This window comes from Propithecus coquereli, unplaced genomic scaffold (genome assembly GCF_000956105.1).
Source record: "Propithecus coquereli isolate 6110/MARCELLA unplaced genomic scaffold, Pcoq_1.0 Scaffold3, whole genome shotgun sequence".
Lineage (NCBI taxonomy): Eukaryota > Metazoa > Chordata > Mammalia > Primates > Indriidae > Propithecus > Propithecus coquereli.
In genome coordinates, this window is record NW_012148618.1 from 12,878,202 (window position 1) to 12,896,678 (window position 18,477).

General features: G+C 36.7%; 1 protein-coding gene across 1 annotated transcript in view; it reads left to right on the forward strand.

Moving 5' to 3' along the window:
• MGA (MGA, MAX dimerization protein) overlaps positions 1-16,581 on the forward strand; it is an 89,871-nt gene extending 73,290 nt beyond the window's left edge. Inside the window, exons 17-23 of the mRNA XM_012649125.1 lie at positions 1,261-1,391; positions 4,898-4,949; positions 7,120-7,326; positions 8,803-8,914; positions 9,518-9,751; positions 11,509-11,685; positions 12,642-16,581. Coding sequence (XP_012504579.1) covers positions 1,261-1,391; positions 4,898-4,949; positions 7,120-7,326; positions 8,803-8,914; positions 9,518-9,751; positions 11,509-11,685; positions 12,642-13,921 — 2,193 coding nt within the window. The 3' untranslated portion in view covers positions 13,922-16,581. The remainder of the gene's footprint in view (positions 1-1,260; positions 1,392-4,897; positions 4,950-7,119; positions 7,327-8,802; positions 8,915-9,517; positions 9,752-11,508; positions 11,686-12,641) is intronic.
• Positions 16,582-18,477: the final 1,896 nt, after the last annotated feature.

An 18,477-nucleotide genomic window follows, 5' to 3' on the forward strand; every position in this document is an offset into this window, starting at 1 on the left:
GCTAGGATTACAGGCGTGAGCCACTGCGCCCGGCCTCCCACACCTATCTTTATACTTATAATTAACATTATATTTGGGATAGTGTGAGGAAAGTCACGAGTAGCCACTTTAAATATTCCATTGTGGAGTTTATTGGATGTTATTTACAAAGCCTGCAGTTAAAACCATACAGATGGCAGGCATTGTTCAGTTTAAATCTTGTAAAGTATCTACCTACATTACTACCTCTTTAGATTCTTTTGGAATTTTGTTGATTTTGCTTCATAGAGTTAATTTTAATATATATTATTTACATTTTTAAAATTTAATATACATTGTTTAAATTGTGCTTAAATTGGGGTTGGGAACATAAATGATGGCTTGCATTTAGCGTCTATCAGCCTTATGGAGCCTGTAATTTAGGGGTAAGTAATTTTTCCAACAAGTTTAAGTATAGAGTTAATAAGGTGATTGGGATACTTTAATTTGAGTTGTGCCTCTCTGATATAGTATGATTATAGTTAACGGAAAAAATATTCCATGCTTAGTTTCTGGCATGGTAAACACTACTTTTAAAGGTGGACTTAAATGTATCTGCTTATTTTATATATCCATATAATTCTACTATTACGTAAAATATTCAGTGAGTTTCTGTGACAGGGGCTCAATAAATGCTTACTTGATTGACTCCTTTTTTCATATGATAAGGAAGTGTAACAATCTCAGGCTTCTTTTAAAACCTGAAATTCCTCAAAAGCTCTCATTCTGTGTGGTTGAGAGACTTGGAAGGCTAAGCTGTATTCTATTTCTATACCTGCCTTATGTATGTTAAGGTGTATTGATCCACCTTAACATACCGTGTTAGTCATGAAGGCCCCTTAAAAAAGAACCTGAGTTTTTCTCTTTTCTACCTTTTCTCTCACCAAATTTTATTTTACTGTTATTTGACCTTAAGATTTATGAAGCATTAATATATCTGCACCTGAATTTTGTCCACTAACAGTAACATTGACGCTTCACTGCAGCCCTTTGGAGACTCTGTTCAGTTTAATGATGTTTGTTTACTATATATTTATGACTTACAGTGTAGTTCTTAGTTGTTAATTCTAGTCATGTGTTATCTTTCTGACTTAATTCCTTATTATGATTAGTAAGTTTAGGATTATCAGTACTCACGGAATATTTGGCACTAGTAGGTTTAATAAGGGAAGCATGCATTTGAAAATTTTAGGTGTGCTTGCCTCCCAATACGTTATTTACTGTCGGAATGATATATTTCAGAATAACTGTGTAGAATACATTGAGGATGATGAGGAACAGGTGGACATTGAGACTGTAGAAGAGCTCTCAGAGGAAATTAATGTTGCCCACATGAAGACCACAGCTGCCCACACACAGTCATTTAAACAGCCGTAAGTCTTATGTCTCTTTGGATTGTTACTGTTCCTTTGTAACCAGAAACAAAACTAAATGTTCTCTTAGAAGCTCTGGGTAACTGACCTGGTTCTTTATTCCTCTATTTTTTTTCTAATTAGTACAGATGAGAGGAGCTAGAATTTGGAGGTAATTAACCTTTCTTGGTCCTTGCTAGGAGGCAGTGTGTAAATGTGAATAACATGCTTTTGGAGCCCGATACACTGGTGTTAAGATAATAGTTTTGGGCCAGGCGCGGTGGCTCACGCCTGTAATGCTAGCACTCTGGAGGCCGAGGCGGGCGGATTGTTTGAGCTCAGGAGTTCGAGACCAGCCTGAGCAAGAACGAGACCTCGTCTCTACTAAAAATAGAAAGAAATTAATCGGACAACTAAAAATATATAGAAAAATTAGCCGGGCATGGTGGCACATGCCTGTAGTCCCAGCTACTCAGGAGGCTGAGGCAGTAGGATCGCTTGAGCCCAGGAGTTTGAGGTTGCTGTGAGCTAGGATGACACCACAGCACTCTAGCCCAGGCAACACAGTGAGACTCTGTCTCAAAAAAAAAAAAAAAAAACAAAAAAGATAATAGTTTTGTAAGTTTGTAGATATTTAACCTTGGGCAAGTCTTTAATATCTCTGAATCTCATATTTCTTACTTATGAAATGAGGAAAATGCCCCCATTTGGAGTGTTAAATGAGATAACATACGCAACTAGCATACTAACGGATGTAAGTGGACTCTACTCAACAGAGGTCGGTTTCTTTATCTTTTCAGAAGAATAAGGATTGAAATTCTAAATTTGGTTACTTCACTAGTTGAACAGGTGAGATACAGTTAGGAAAATTTTTCTAGCTGTTCCTCTGATGAGATGAAATATGGAGGGTATGACAACTTGCTCAGGACAATTTATTTTATTTTCTGTTTTAGTAAGCCTTGTATTGATTATAGATTTGGGTGTTAGAGAGAGAAGGGAAGGAAAATATATTTGCCAGACATTATACTTTTCCTGTTATCTCTTTATCTACCATATGAAAGTAGCACTGAGTTGAGAAAGAATAATTCTTTATCCCTATGGATGGTAAGAAAGTCTAAAGAGTAGAAAATAGGACTAGTAATTTTTTTCACTCCAGAACTGTTTGTAGGCTACTTCACCTACCTACCGGTTAAGCTTGAAAGAATTCAAATCCCTTAAAAACTAAAAAAAAGTTCAACAGTATTGTTGGATAAGTTCTGTATTTCCAAAATCGAGTTTCTAAATAATAGCAACAGACAAAAAATGAAATCTAGAAAATTCACAATAATAGGAAAAAAAGCTATCAGGGAGTATGTCTAACAAAAGCTGTGCAAGACTTTTATAAAATTGTATAGGAAGACATTGAGAAAGAATTCAGTAAACGGAGAGAGATACCATGTTAATGGGTTGGAATAATAAAGGGCCAAGAATAACCAATACACAAAGAGCCCAGACTATAAAGGAACAGATTAAAATTAAAGATTAAAAATTAAAGATTTAGGCCCCATGCAGTAGCTCACACCTAGCACTCAGGGAGGCCAAGGTAGGAGGATTGCTTGAGGTCAGGAGTTTGAGACCAACCTGAGCAAGAGCAAGGCCTGGTCTCTATAAAAAAATAGAAAATTTAACCAGGTGTGGTGTTGTGCGCCTGTAGTCCCAGCTACTCAGGAGGCTGAGGCAAGAGGATCGCTTGAGCCCAGGAGTTTGAGGTTACAGTGAGCTATAATGATGCCACTGCTCTAGCCTAGGTGACAGAGCAAGACTGTCTCAAAAAGGAAAAAAAAAATCAAAGATTTAATTAAATTTATTTAAATGTTTAGAATTTTAAATCTAAAATAAGGATTTAAATTTTTAAATTTTTTTTTTTTTTTTTTGCCAGCATGAAACGAAATTTACTGAGAAAGGACAAGATAGGTGTACAGAGCAAGAGCAAGATAAAGGTTTACAGAGTAAGAGCAAGATATGTTTGCCACAGAACAGTGAACAGGCCTCTTGTAACAAAATTCTACCAGGATATCCTGAAAACAGTGAAAAGGCAAACTCAGACTATAAGGAAAATATTTGTAATGTGAATAAGTGACAAAGAATTAGTATATCGAGGATATAAAAAATTCTTACAAATCAATAAGAAAGATGATCCAATAGAAAAGTAATGGATATTCACAGGCAGTTTATAGAAGAGGAAATCTAAAAGACCAGTAAACATATGTAAATTTGTTGAACTTCACAAATAATTAGGGAAATGCAAATTAAACCACAGTGATTACCAATTCATACCTATAAGATTGGCAAAAATTGAAATTTCTGATAGTACTGTTACCTATATATGGAGCAGTGGGAACTCAAATAACTGCAAGTGGAATATATATTGTTATTACTGGTTTGACATCTACTAAAGTTGAAGATGTGCATAGCTTTCTTGTACTCAGTAATTTTACTGATGGCGTAAAGATTTGGAAACAACCTAAATAACTACTAACATTGTGAAAAAAATAAATTTTAGAAAATTCACCGTGGCATACTATATAGCAGTTCAAATGATTGAACTAGAACTATGTGTATCAACATATTTCAGGTGTAACATTGAACAAAATAAATCGGTTGCAGAAAGATACAGTGTAATATATAATATTTAAAATGGTACATAGTATTTTTTGTTTGGAGATACACATTCCTAGTAAAACTGTAAAGGTGTACATGGTAAACTCAGTCTGGAAGTGTTTACCCATAAGAAGGAAGAAAGGGAATGTGATTGAGTAGACTGCACATAGAATCTCTACTAATTTCAAGATGGATTATATTTCAAGCTGGATAGTATATATCTGGGTGTTCATTATACAGTTGACCCTCCCTATATGTGGATTCCACATCCGTGGGTACAACCAACCACAGTTTGAAAATATTCAAAAGAAAAGCACTGCATCTGTATTGAATGTGCACAGGCTTTTTTCCTTATCATAATTCCCTAAACAATGCAATTCCCTAAACAATTCCTTATCATAATTCCCTGAACAATTCCCTAACAGCTTTTGACGTAGCATTTACGTTGTATTAGGTGTTATGAGTAATCTAGAGATGATTTAAAGTATATGGGAGGGTGTACATAGGTTATATGCAAATACTACATCATTTTATATCAGGAATTTGAGCATCAGAGGATTTGGGTATCTGTGAGAGGTCTCATCTCTGTGAGAGAACCAATCCCTCAACAGATACTGAGGGACAGCTGTATATTTGTGTATACAGTTTTGTATGTCTGAAACATTTCATGATTGAAAAAAGTAGTTTGGAGTTTTAGTGACTATTTGGACACTTTTCTTAGAGAAAATAATGTTAAATAATGTGGCTGTTAATATATATGACACCTTGGGGAAAAGAAGCTGGTTACAATTTAGACAATTTGGGATGGTTTGGTTCAATATAGCTGTGAAATAGGTCTTAGATTACTGAATTTCAGTAAGATATTGAAAAATACTATCTTTATTTAGGTGCCGTACCCATAGCTCTACAGATGAAAAAACTGCTGAAAGGAGTCGAAAGGTATTTAGAATATATTTAATGATAATTATTCATTTAGTAAAATTGATAACATTTATCTTAGGGTTGAAACAACATAAGCTATATTGGACATGATTTTTTCCCCTAGGATTATTTTTACCAGTGAGTTAATATGATCAGTTATTTCCCTTTAATGAAATTACACTATTAATGTTTTATTTTCTCAATTCTTTTATTCCTCTCAGAAGATGGAGTAATTTAGAGAATTTAAAATTGATATGGAGGATACAAAAATCAATATGCTTATCTGAAAACTAGTTTTGTGGCAATTTGATGTAAAACAAGCTATCATCTTTCTTGCCTAGGCTCATGATTTTCAGTGACCTAAAAACTTATTCTCTCTAATGATGTCTAGCAATTCAAGAAGCCATGAAATTATAAACCTTCTTTTAATTTTCTTACTGTATTCAATGTATATCATAGTAGCATAAGGATGGCATTTAAAAAATGGGTCCTTTAAAAAAACCATAACATGATTTGTCTGGCTTTGATCTGATTTGGAGGATCATATGGTACATATTTACATGGTTTTAATCATTTTGCATATATCACCGTTTTATTTTCATTCTAAAAATTTTTTCAGATATAAAGATTTTTATAATAGCTTGTTTATACAATCTATTGTTTTGTGCCCCAAATATGCAAATACTTACAGCACTTTGCCATATTTAAACTTGATACTGATTTTCTATCTATTTTGCATCTTTTATTCTCTGATTCTATATTAATGCATAATGGATTTAACTTGAGAAAGATAATGGATTTATATAAGAGATTTTGGGTACTACAGGGTTATGATAAAGGCAAACAGTGTCAGAAAAAAACGACAGCAACATCAGAAGGAAAAAACACAAAATGAAACTGTTCAAGACAGGAAATGTTAATATAATTGTTCATCTTGTATGAGAATTATTTACAATGTTATAATAGTGTGGCTACTGTTAATGATTTTTAAAAACTTTATGGTAACCTAGAATAAAATATGGAAGATTTAATTTCAGCCTTGAAAAATATGTGAATACAAATGACAAATTGGGAAATGAAAGAAGGAAGAAGAAATAACGGGAAGGATGTGGGTGTTAATAACCTGATTTTACAATGTGGAAAGGCAAGGTAGACTGTTTATTGTTGATGAAATGAGAAATTAAGGTAGAATTATATTCAAGTTGCTAAGGGATCGGTAAAAGAACTAAAGTTAGTGATACAATTATTTTGGGACGATGAGGTGGCAAGATAAGAGAGTAGTATGAGGTAAATCCTCTTCTGCATAGTAGGAAGTTAGTAGAGGTAGCATTGAAAATGGAAAATAAAGCTTATGTTACTATTTTTGATTTAGGAACCAGAGAAGCTGCTAAAAGAATCAAAAAGTGGTTGTTTCTGAGGTTCCGGGTATAAGAGCAGGGCACAGTTGCTTTTCATTACAAGCTGATCATATATTTAAAACTGTATATGCAGCTGTAACGTTTTTGTAGGAAAAACTTTAAAAATTAAAGTAGAATAAAGAAGATAGAAAAAGGAGGCCTAAGGCATCCTGAAGGTCAAGAAAGACTTTCCTGAAGAAGTACAGAGTTTGAGTTCTGAGTGTGAAGTTTTAAATGCTATGGAGGACTGAGTGGGAGGGAAGGATAAGTAATCCAGGTACAGGCAAAAGCCTGTGTAATGGCGGGGAGCTGTGGATGGCATAGTATGTTTTGGAAATTTCTAGCAGTTAGGAATGGTTGGAGAGAAAGATGATTTAAAAGAGTGGCAGTTGATCCTTTACCATGGATTGTGAAGGATCTTACAGTATTTTTAAAAAATATGTTTGTGTCCTGAAAACAAGTTTTAGTAGTAATAATAACAAAAAATTATATAGATAAGCTTTTCTGGATCTGTTACGACACCACACAAATTCTTCCTCGTTTGAGCACTACTGAAATTTGACCTGGGAACTGATACGGTCACACAGCATGTATTAGAATTTATATGGTTGGCATTGTTGAAATTAGATTTGGAGGAATGATAGACTGGTAGTAAGATGACCAATTGGGAGGCTGTTTTAACAGTCGAAACAAAAGACGATGGATGCCTGAAATAGAGAGGTGCCATTTGGGTTAGAGGAGGAGGGCAGGTACATGTGAAAGATGCTTACGAGGCAATATTATTTGGACAGACTCCACCAGTTCCTCTCAAACTGAAGCCTGATTACTGGAGTGACAAATTACAGAAAGAAGCAGAAGCCTTTGCTTATTATCGCCGGACACACACTGCCAATGAGCGGCGGCGGCGTGGTGAAATGAGAGATCTGTTTGAGAAATTAAAGACCACATTGGGATTACTTCATTCTTCCAAAGTTTCCAAAAGTCTCATTCTTACTCGGGTAAGTATTCTGTGTAAATGACAAATAAGACCTTGACTAAGAGAATCTTAGGGATACTATGAGAAAGGAAATCCATTGCCATGTGAGGGAGATTGAAATAGAGCTACTTGTATTTAACAATTGAGTGTGGGCTAGTGAACGCCCAGTAAATCCCTTAGGGGGGAAAATCAGTATGTTAAGTCAGAGTAGCTTTTCACTGAAAGTCAGATTCTTAACTGACAGAGCTATCCTTTCTTTAGATAAAGTCAGAAACTCTGGTTTGCTCTGTTTACCACATTCTCTTTACATTGGTGTTCTTTTTTTTTTTTTGAGACAGAGCCTCGCTTTGTTGCCCAGGCTAGAGTGAGTGCCGTGGCGTCAGCCTAGCTCACAGCAGCCTCAATCTCCTGAGCTCAAGCAATCCTTCTGCCTCAGCCTCCCAAGTAGCTGGGACTACAGGCATGCGCCACTATGCCTGGCTAATTTTTTCTGTATATATTTTTAGTTGTCCAGATTATTTCTTTCTATGTTTTAAGTAGAGACAGGGTCTCTTTGCTCAGGCTGGTCTCGAACTCCTGACCTTGAGCGATCCACCCGCCTTGGCCTCCCAAAGTGCTAGGATTACAGGTGTGAGCCACCGCACCCGGCCTACATTGGTGTTCTTGATAGAACAGTTTGTCACAGTGCAAAGCACAACACGATATTTTAACATACTTCTTAATAGTTGACAATCATTTTAAAGGAAAATCTGAAATATTTAAACTAGCAGTTTTAACTTTGCATATGTAATATCTAAGATAATTTCATTTAAATTGCTTTTGTGTCAAAGTTAGAACAGGACAGGATAAGCATTCATATCCCTCTAGAGCAAAGTTATTTCAACCAGATTTTACTTTAGACTAGGAAATGATTTTAAAGTTGATAATTAAAATCTAAGCAAATGTGAAAATATATTTTGATAGAACGAACAATATTTGATAGCACAACAAATTGACTGTAGTCAACAATAAGTTATGGTATACTTTAAAATAACTAAAAGAGTGAAATTAGAATGTTCCTAACACAAAAAAATGATAAATGCTTGAGGTGATAGATACCCCAGTTACCTTGATTTGATTATTACACATTGTATACCTGTATCAAAAGATCACATGTACCCTATAAATATGTACTACTATATTATGTACCCATAACAGTTTTTTTAAAAAATTCTAAGCAGAGCACAAATGTTTTATATCTCTTTGCAATAGTGGATCACCTATTACCCAGTCAATGATGGTCTTTAGAAATAATCATGATCTATATTCCCTAAAGTAAAAGCCAGAAAACCTCTTGCAGTTTAACAAAAAATAATTTCTGAAACATCAGTAATTGTTTTAAATAGCATTAAAAAGTTCTCCTAAATTATTTATTTTCATTAAAGAAATTGTGTAGACCCTACCTATTTATAGGAAAGAGTGGATCGATTGAAAATAATGTTAACTATTTCTGTTCTAGGCATTCAGTGAAATTCAGGGACTAACAGATCAGGCAGACAAATTGATAGGACAGAAAAATCTCCTGACTCGAAAACGAAATATTCTGATACGGAAAGTATCATCTCTTTCAGGTGAGATATGTAAATGATCTCTGGTTAAGAGCATAATAATAGTTTGCTTTACTTATTTATTTATTTTTGAGACAGAGCCTCACTCTTATTTATTTGTTTGTTTATGAGACAGAGCGTCATTCTGTTGTCCGGGCTAGCGCCGTGGTGTCAGCCTAGCTGTCAGCAACCTCAAACTCCTGGGCTCAAGCAATCCTTCTACCTCAGCCTCCTAAGTAGCTGGGACTGCAGGCGTGCACCACCATGCCTGGCTTATTTTTTCTATTTTTAGTAGAGACAGGTCTCGCTCTTGCTCAGGCTGGTCTCTAACTCCTGACCTTAAGTGATCCTCCTCCCATGTCAGCTTCCCAGAGTGCTAGGAAGAGCTTAATAATAGCTTTAGTGAGGAGAAATCCTTAGAAGACCTTTCAGATACTACTTATTTTAAGGCTTGGCTCCCAGAGTTTACAGCAGAATTATCTTTTTATCTTTTATTATCTCTGTAATCACTTTTGCCTTCCATAGTATTGAGGAATGTAGTTAAATCAACTGGATTTCAGTTGACTCTTTCTAATTATTATGTGGGGTCTTGCAGAGAGTGATAATTTATTCCCTGTCAACCTGCAGGTAAGACAGAGGAAGTGGTCCTGAAGAAGCTAGAGTATATTTATGCAAAGCAACAAGCACTAGAGGCACAAAAAAGAAAAAAGAAGATGGGATCAGATGAGTTTGATGTGTCTCACAGAAGTAGCAAACAGCAGGAAGGATCTTCTGCATCATCTGTTGATCTTGGACAGATGTTTATAAATAACAGGAGGGGCAAACCTTTGATTCTTTCCAGAAAAAGAGACCAGGCCACAGGTAGGAGGGACATTGTTTGCTTTCCTTAATGTAGGTGAACATCAGTTTAGTGGACTAAACGTCATCTTTTGGCGATAGTTTTAGTTTTAATTAAAGATGAGTTATGTAAAAAGTAGAATATTAACTACATTAGATTTCGGTTTCTGGCTTTACACACTCAAGCAAATCCTGAGATGTTACCAGTCGTGGTAACATATAAATCCTGATTCTGATAGCAGTCTACAGTCGTGTGTTTTTAGTGAGTAATTTTTAAAGCTATCATCTTTTTAGACTTTATATGTGAACTTATGGTTTCCCTACAGCTCTGCTGATGAGTTGAGTAAGTTTGGGTCTATCTGAGACAAATTGGATTTTTTTTTTCTTTTTGGAGACAGAAGTCTCCCTCTGTCATTTGAGCTAGACTGCAGTGGCATCGTCATAGCTCATGGCAACCTCAATCTCCTGGGCTCAAGTGATTCTTCTGCCTCAGCTTCCTGAGTAGCTGGGACTATAGGGGCGTACTACCATGCCCGGCTAATTTTTCTATTTTTTTGTACAGATGGGGTCTTGCTCTTGCTCAGGCTGATCTCGAGCTCCTGGCCTGAAGTGATCCTCCTGCCTCAGCCTCCCAGAGTTCTGGGATTACAGGCATGAGTCACAGCATGTCTCGCTGGAAATTTTTTTTTTTTTTTTAATTTTGTTGAATTGAGCTCTATTTTTCTTTCATCAGATCACCTATTAATGCATTATTATTAAAGAATAAAGTAAATTGGTTTTAAATTCTTTCTCATGTCTTGATTTTAGAAGTGAGGCAAAATTGATTTAATATTATTTACTTATATCCTTTAGAGAATAGTATATCCTTTTTTACTCTTTGGGTATCTCAGTGTCTGAACCAGAAAGTCCTGATTTATTACATCAAACTAAGAAGTTAGTGATGGATACTAAAACATGAATTAGTTTTTCTAACATTGCAGAATCAAATGGTATTACTTCTAAGAAAGGAATTTAATGATTATTTGGTCCCGTCACCTCATTTTACAGATGGGAAAACTGAGGCCTAGAAACTTAAATTTGTTAGAAGTATATAGGAAATGAAGCCTAGGGATAGAATCATGTATACCTTCATTTTGACACACTATCAAGACTATCAGAAGCATAAATAAGAGAATGCATCTGAAAAATAAAAAAGACTATCAGAAGCCATTCCATTGAAGATGTGGTTCCACAACTCTATTCCTCAACAAATAAGAAATTCTCTCCCTTAGGAGAATCGGTGGACAGGTAACCATTATTCATTGAAAAGTGGTTTAAGAAAATAAATTCCAAGTTGTGTTTCCCTAACTAAATTTGTTTTTTGAGACAGGGTCTCGCTCTGTGGCCCAGGCTAGAGCATAGTGGTGTCATCATAGCTCAGTGCACCCCCAAACTCCTGGGCTCACATGATCCTCCTGCCTCAGCCTCCCCAGCAGCTTTGACTACAGGCGCGCACCACCATGCCCAGCTAATATTTCTATTTTTGGTAGAGATGGGAGTCTCACCTTGTTGCTCAGGCTGGTCTTTAACTCCTGGCCTCAAGCAGTCCTCTTGCCTTGGCCTCCCAAAGTGCTAGGATTATAGGTGTGACCCACCGCACCTGGTCTCCCTAACTAAATTTGAAATTTACTTCTTAACCTTTTAAGTTAGTGTGGTTTTAAAGACGTCTCCTAGACTTGTGGGCTACACTAGCATTAATTAAAAGTCTTTTATCCATAACTAATTTCTGGTCTTCCTTACAGAAAATACCTCACCCTCGAATACTCCACACACCTCTGCAAACCTTGTGATGACTCCACAAGGGCAACTGCTCACTTTAAAAGGTCCCCTATTCTCAGGACCAGTAGTAACTGTTTCTCCTGGTCTCTTAGAAACTGATCTTAAGCCTCAAGTTGGCAGCAGTGCTATGGCTCAATCAGGTATGTCTTAATCGTTGTTCTGTAGGGATAGTGAAAAAGGTATCCCTGATATCTCACAGTGACAGGAAGCCTTTGAATGTGTTTTGTAATAATAAAGGTCTGTTCTGTTGGCATTTGCCTTGGTAAGAGATGACACTCTTTTTAGAACAAGTTTGGCTTTATCTGTGATACTGATTGGTGTGTTTTACCTGGGATTGGGAACTATTTTGTCAACCCTAGTTATTTCTAAGTAGGAGAAGAATTGCAAAGATGTCAAAGTGAAAAGAAGACATTGAAGGGTCATTGTCTTAGTTCTTGGTGTTGATAATTATTTGTCAATTTTATGTTGTGCTCAGAGATGGTACAATCCTGCATTACTAGTCTGATTCAGTTTGAGCACCATTCCCTTTTGGGGTAAAGGGTAAAGTTGAAAAGGAAATCTCACTTTGATGATTATGTTTCAGGCAACTAAATTTCTATCAAGGTAGTAAAAGGGTGTCCTTACCAATATTAAAATCCTAGTTACTTTGTTGCACTTGACAGCCAATAGTTCCTGTCTCTATCTGCTGCCAAACCCACTGTGAAGGACTCATCCCTTTCTCTTACCATGTTGCCTGTAGGGCTTCATTTTCCCCTCAAATTAGCAGTTAATTGGGTGAACAGAATCAAGATACATTTCTGCCCCAGGATAAGAATTAATTTGGGGAGCATTTCTATAAAATAATTAAATGGAATTTTTCTTAATGAAGGACTATCCAAGAATCTTTCGGTTGGATTTGTGTGATGATTTTCTTGTTAGGTTAAATCCATACTTTGAAGAACTGATTTTTTTTTTTTTTCATCTTGTTAAGAGTAGACTGGTGAATTTTGACTACAACTCTAAGATGGTCATTTGGTATGATTGAGAGAGAAAGAGAGATATTCAACACTGTAGATCTAAACAAATTTTTCTTTTATTTTTTGTTTTTATTTTTCAGAAAATGATGACTTATTTATGATGCCACGAATTGTTAACGTGACATCACTGGCCACAGACGGAGGTTTGGTAGATATGGGTGGCAGTAAATATCCTCATGAAGTTCCTGATGGCAAGCCACCTGACCACCTGACAGATACCATCAGGAATGAAGATAACTCCTTAGAGGATTTGGGTAGAATCTCTTCCAGAGGAAACCATAGAGATGGCAGAATGACATTGGGTCCAACGCAGGTTTTTCTGGCAAATAAAGATTCTGGTTTTCCACAAATAGTTGATGTTTCCAGTATGCAGGAAGCACAGGAGTTCTTACCTAAAAAGATTTCTGGTGATATCAGAGGGATTCAGTATAAATGGAAAGAGAATGAATCAAGAGGGGAGAGACTGAAGTCAAAGGAGTCTTCATTTCATAAATTAAAAATGAAAGATCTAAAGGACTCAAGCATAGAGATGGAACTGAGGAAAGTAACATCAGCTATAGAGGAAGCAGCACTTGATTCCAGTGAACTGCTAACTAATATGGAAGATGAGGATGATACTGATGAGACACTGACTTCTCTGCTTAATGAGATTGCTTTTCTTAATCAACAACTAAATGATGACTCTGTTAGCCTGGCTGAACTACCCAGCACTGTGGATACAGAGTTCCCAGGGGATGCTCGACGGGGTTTTATCAGTAAGCTTCCCCCTGGGAACAGTGCAGCTTTCCAGGTTGGCCACTTGGGAACTGGTTTGAAAGAGTTGCCTGACGTTCAAGGGGAGAGTGACTCCACTAGTCCCCTCCTTTTGCACTTAGAAGATGATGACTTTTCTGAGAATGAAAAACAGCTTGCAGAACCAGCCTCTGAGCCAGATGTACTTAAGATTGTTATTGACTCTGAGATAAAGGATTCCCTTCTTTCCCACAGGAAAACTAGTGATGGAGGGAAGAGTACTTCTGACCTCCCTGCAGAGCCTGAAAGTGTGTCCTCACCCCCTCTCCTACACATGAGGACTGGTCTGGAGAATAGCAGCAGCACAGATACTTTGTGGAGGCCTATGCCAAAGTTGGCACCTCTAGGTTTAAAAGTAGCTAATCCTTGCAATGATGCAGATGGTCAGAGTCTCAAGGTGATGCCTTGTTTGGCACCTATAGCTGGCAAAGTTGGGTCAGTTGGACACAAAATGAACTTAACAGGGAGTGACCAGGAAGGCCGGGAAAGCAAGGTGATGCCTACACTGGCACCTGTTGTGGCTAAATTGGGCAACTCTGGGGCCTCACCAAGTTCTGCAGGGAAATGAACTTATTTATCCTCAGGCAGAAGCCAGGCTAGGAGGGGAAATTGAATCTCACCTCCTTTCTCTGCAGGCATCTGTTTATTTGTGTCTTGGATCTTTGGTCCTTGACTTTGTTGATGCGGTGGATAATAGAGAAAGGGGGTAGGGTGCTGACCCTGGTATAAGAAATACTATGAAATTCTGATCATGTTAAAATGTGTTACCTCACTTGTGGTGCTGGGTTCCCTCATCCTCTCTAAGAAGATGTGATCCATTACTAAACACGAGGTGCCCCTCTTACAAGGAATTCATAACAAGACTCTGGCTCCATAGTGGTTCCTAGTTCTTCCCCCCAGGAGAACAAGCTGCTTGCAACTTTGGAGTTGCTATGGACTGAATGTAGCTGATAGCTGTTGGGTTAAGTCTGAAATCTAAGGAATATGATGCGCTTGTGCAAAGGGATCCAGAAGAGATAATTTTTAATTGATGTTTCAAGAATAGGGAGAGAGAGGATGGGTACCGTAAAATACCAAAGTGAAGGACTTTGTGTCATTCGGGAGAATTTTCTCTTCTTTCATATACCAAGTAGCTTCCATTCCCTCACTTTTTCAATTAGAATTACAAATTCAAGCCTTCTGATAACGTAGGGATACGTTTAACTTTTATTATTAAGGGTAATTATTTTGAGATGTTACAGAAAATAGTAGTTCTAGTTCTCCCTTATTGGGTGGGTGTTGAAATTTCATTTCACAGTGCCAGGGATTTCTACTAGGAATATGTATTTTGGAGGTAGGCATGGAAGGAGCACTACCCCTTTCACAAATCATGTCACTCAAGAGACAGCTAAAGTGAAATGCATTTTCTCCCCAGACCAGAGATAGTGGCCAAAATCAAAAATTGTGGGGCTGGATATTTCCCAAATCAAACCAGCCTCCTGGTGCTTGAAGGTTTCATTCACTATTATCTGCAGAGGATGTAAAGAAAAGTCACAGTAGGCACTCTTTTACCAGGGAAATGAGGCAGTATTTGAATCACAAGATATATTTTTTATCTGCTACCATGGATTCAATGATCTGTAGAGCTTTTTCACTTGTTAGCTGTCAGAGTATGAAGGACTGACAGTCTGTAAAGATAAAGATATTTATATTTTTGTATAGTTGTTTTCATAGATTTCTCAAAGGCTGAAGTTTTCAACCTAGAAGATGAGATTTGTATTGAGTATAGAAATGATGTTTCCTATCTAGTTTGTAAATAATCATGGTGCACTTGAGGGGTCTCTTGGAAACTCCTGGGGGCAAGAATCACTATTCTGAAACTGTATAGACTGGGATTTAGCTGCTGCATTTTGCCTTTCTTAAATAATTATATTTTGGAATGTAACCCCTGTTCTGTCTTCATTGACAGGATTTGCTTGTGTTGTAAAACACTAACACAAGAGCTTCCAGTGCCTGGGCTGTGCCTAGGTTGATGTTATTTCTTCTACATCCCCTGCCTTCTTTATCCCAAATCCCACTCAGCATATTGTCAGACCTAGGTTGTGAGGCCAACTTTGGAATGGATATAGCCAGTGAATTACTACTTCCATAGTTGGTTCCCTATTAACTCTGGTAATCAACAGATCGAAAAGGGTAGAAAACTTTCTCTGCAAATTTTTGCAGTATGATCAAATTCTTGTTGGTTTTGTGCTGCTTGCTTTCCTAGACCTGCTCATCAGCACTTAACCTTCCCTCCCCTAAAGGTTACTGAAGAAGCTTGAAGTAGGTAAAGAGTGCTCCTCAGCTTCTCATCCCTTCCACTCTACCCAGCAGATTTCATTCAATGCCTTAGCCAAGCAGTCCAGCACCTGTCTCCCCTGCTAGTAATTGTCCTTAGAGACGCTAGGACTTTAACCCAGGTATAGCAGTTTCCCATTATTTCCTTGCTTGTCTCTTCCCCACATTTCCTCCTGACTTCCCAAGGCTCTTTGTGGCTTTTGAGGGTCAGCCAAGGAGCAGGCAAGTGAGTGAACAATCCTCAGGAAAAGAAGGACCATTTTAGCTTCTGAACACTTCCTTTTTTTTTTTTTTTTTTTAAGAAGAAAATAGGCAAACAGGTAATAATTCTTGATTAGAGGATAATATTTAACTCTGTTTATGAGAGATATATAAAGATAGAAGTGAAGGATGATTCCAGGTGTTTATGGGGAAGGCCGCAGATGTTACTACAAACCCAAAAGATAATGTTCTCAAGACCTCTTAGAACTAAGTGTCCTCAGAGGTAATTTGAGGAAGGCTCAGTCTTCAAAACAATCCTGCAGTCTTGACAGAAATCTAAATTTCCAAAAACTCTTGCCCTTTAACCTTACCCCAGGAAGAACTAACTATGAAAATTACATGTGTGATTATGAAAGATGAGTGAGAGGAGTTGAGGAATCTGGAAGACAGTGAGCTCTCAACCTAACTCTATAAGAAGCATGATCTCAGTAGACCAATAATTCGCCTTTTTATAACATCTGTAAATAAATGGAATGTTTTTAAGAATATAATTATGTCAGATTTAGCATTTTCTTTTATATATTAAATATATATCTTTCCTTTTCTGCTTTTGAAAAGTGACTATTTTTTTAGAAACCTAAGTACAGAAGAAGTTTGGTGATGGGAAGGCAGACTGTATAAACCTGGAATGAATCAGTTATAATAATTAAAGCAGGACTTGGTGTTGGCAGGTTTGTGCCAAGTTGGGGTAGAGAATTCTAATTCCATGAGACACATATGAGAGATATGCCACCGAAGTAGTTTTATCATAGGAATTCCTTCCTTTTCTCGAATTTTCTGACATGCCAATTTGGGGGTGGTGATGTTGGTGTTCTAATCTTTATAGCATGTTTTACATGGAGGTTTCAAAATTTTGTACAACTTGATGGCAAATATTTATCTTAAAAGTCATTCTACAGTGAAGAAAGATAGCCTCATGGTACCAGTGTGTGCAAGGCAGTTTACCTGTTATCTTGGGGAATAATAGGACATAAACACAATCTTAGTGGCTAAGGACAATAGGTATTCTTAAGGTAGAATATATGTTTAGTATCATAATTTACAAAAAAGTTTAACGGAGTCCTTTAGACATTGAGCTACTCTTAATCTGCTTAAGGTCACTAACAGAACAAGTTTAGTTATGTAAGCTTCATACAAATTGTTCACTTTATATATTTTATAGTAAATGCATTTTTTTCCCCCAGAATTGTGGATGAAATATGCTAGGCCTTTCTGTAACAAATTTGAACATGTTTTAAACACAGAAGAATGGCAGACAATCCATATATTATTTTGGGTAGAGTTTAGTAGTATTTTTTTTCTAACTTAGTGGTTGAGCTATTTCAAATAGAATGGGGTAAGGCAAATTGAGAGGTAAATGCACTTTGAAGACAGGTCTAGAAAATATTGATGGCCCTTGTCCCTCACTCCCAGAATTAAAACAATTTAAAAAGCCATGCACAGTGTGTAGGCAAGTACATTTTCAGGTACTTTTATGAGAATGATAACCAAGAATCAGCACAAATTTCTTGTACAAAGGTGTTGGTTTTGAAGAAAGTTCTGTTAGGACATCAATACTAACGTCATTGTATTATCACTAATGAAATTTTACATGGACATTTATGGTTAAGTGCAGAGAAAATTAAAGCTGAGGTATTCAGGCTCATTGCCAGCTGGAGGGGAAAAAATCAGTTAAAATGCATTTTTGAAATAGAGGAAAATAATTTGATATATACAACTTTTTAACTGAGGCATAACTGTAATAAACATAACTGCTCTACAAAGGCACATAAGTGTTGACCAACAGTGAAGGAGATGTGTGAGGAGGATGGGAAGGCTAAACCATGAGATGAGTTGGAAATTTTGAGACAAATCTAAATTCTACTACATTTTTTCATTTTAATCTCTGCTGGTAGAAGAGATTTTTGTTAAAATGGGAAAGCAGTCTTGGAAGCATTGTTTAGAGATTCATCCTGTTTCCAACTGCAATCATTGGTCTCAGCTGTCTCACAGTGTCTTGCATGTAAAGTTGCTCAATTAATATTTGAATTGATGAGCAAATGTTTAGACTGTTAATTTTCCAGGATCTTAGAATTGCACCTTATTTGCAGTAATCCTAGGGTGAATTTAAAAATTTGATCTAGTGAGCGTAGTGCTAAACAAACAACTGTTTAAGATCTATTCCCAGATACCTAGAATTTCAAAATCTGACAAACTCCATGTATAGATATTTAGGGCATATATACGCAGAATAAAATGAAATAGCGTATGGATGATGAAATACTTAAGAATCAATTGGATTTTGGAGGGTAGGATAGCAAGTACAGTCATATGTTGCTTAATGATGGGGATATATTCTGAGAAATGCTTTTTTCAGCCATTTCCTTGTGCAGACATCATGAGTGTAGTGTACTTACACAAACCTACATGGTATAACCTACTACACACCTAGGCTATATGGTATAGTCTGCTGCTTCTAGGCTACAAACCTGTGCTGAATACTGTAGGCAGCTGGAACACAATGATAAGTATTTGTGTATCTAAATGTACCTAAAGATAGAAAAGGTA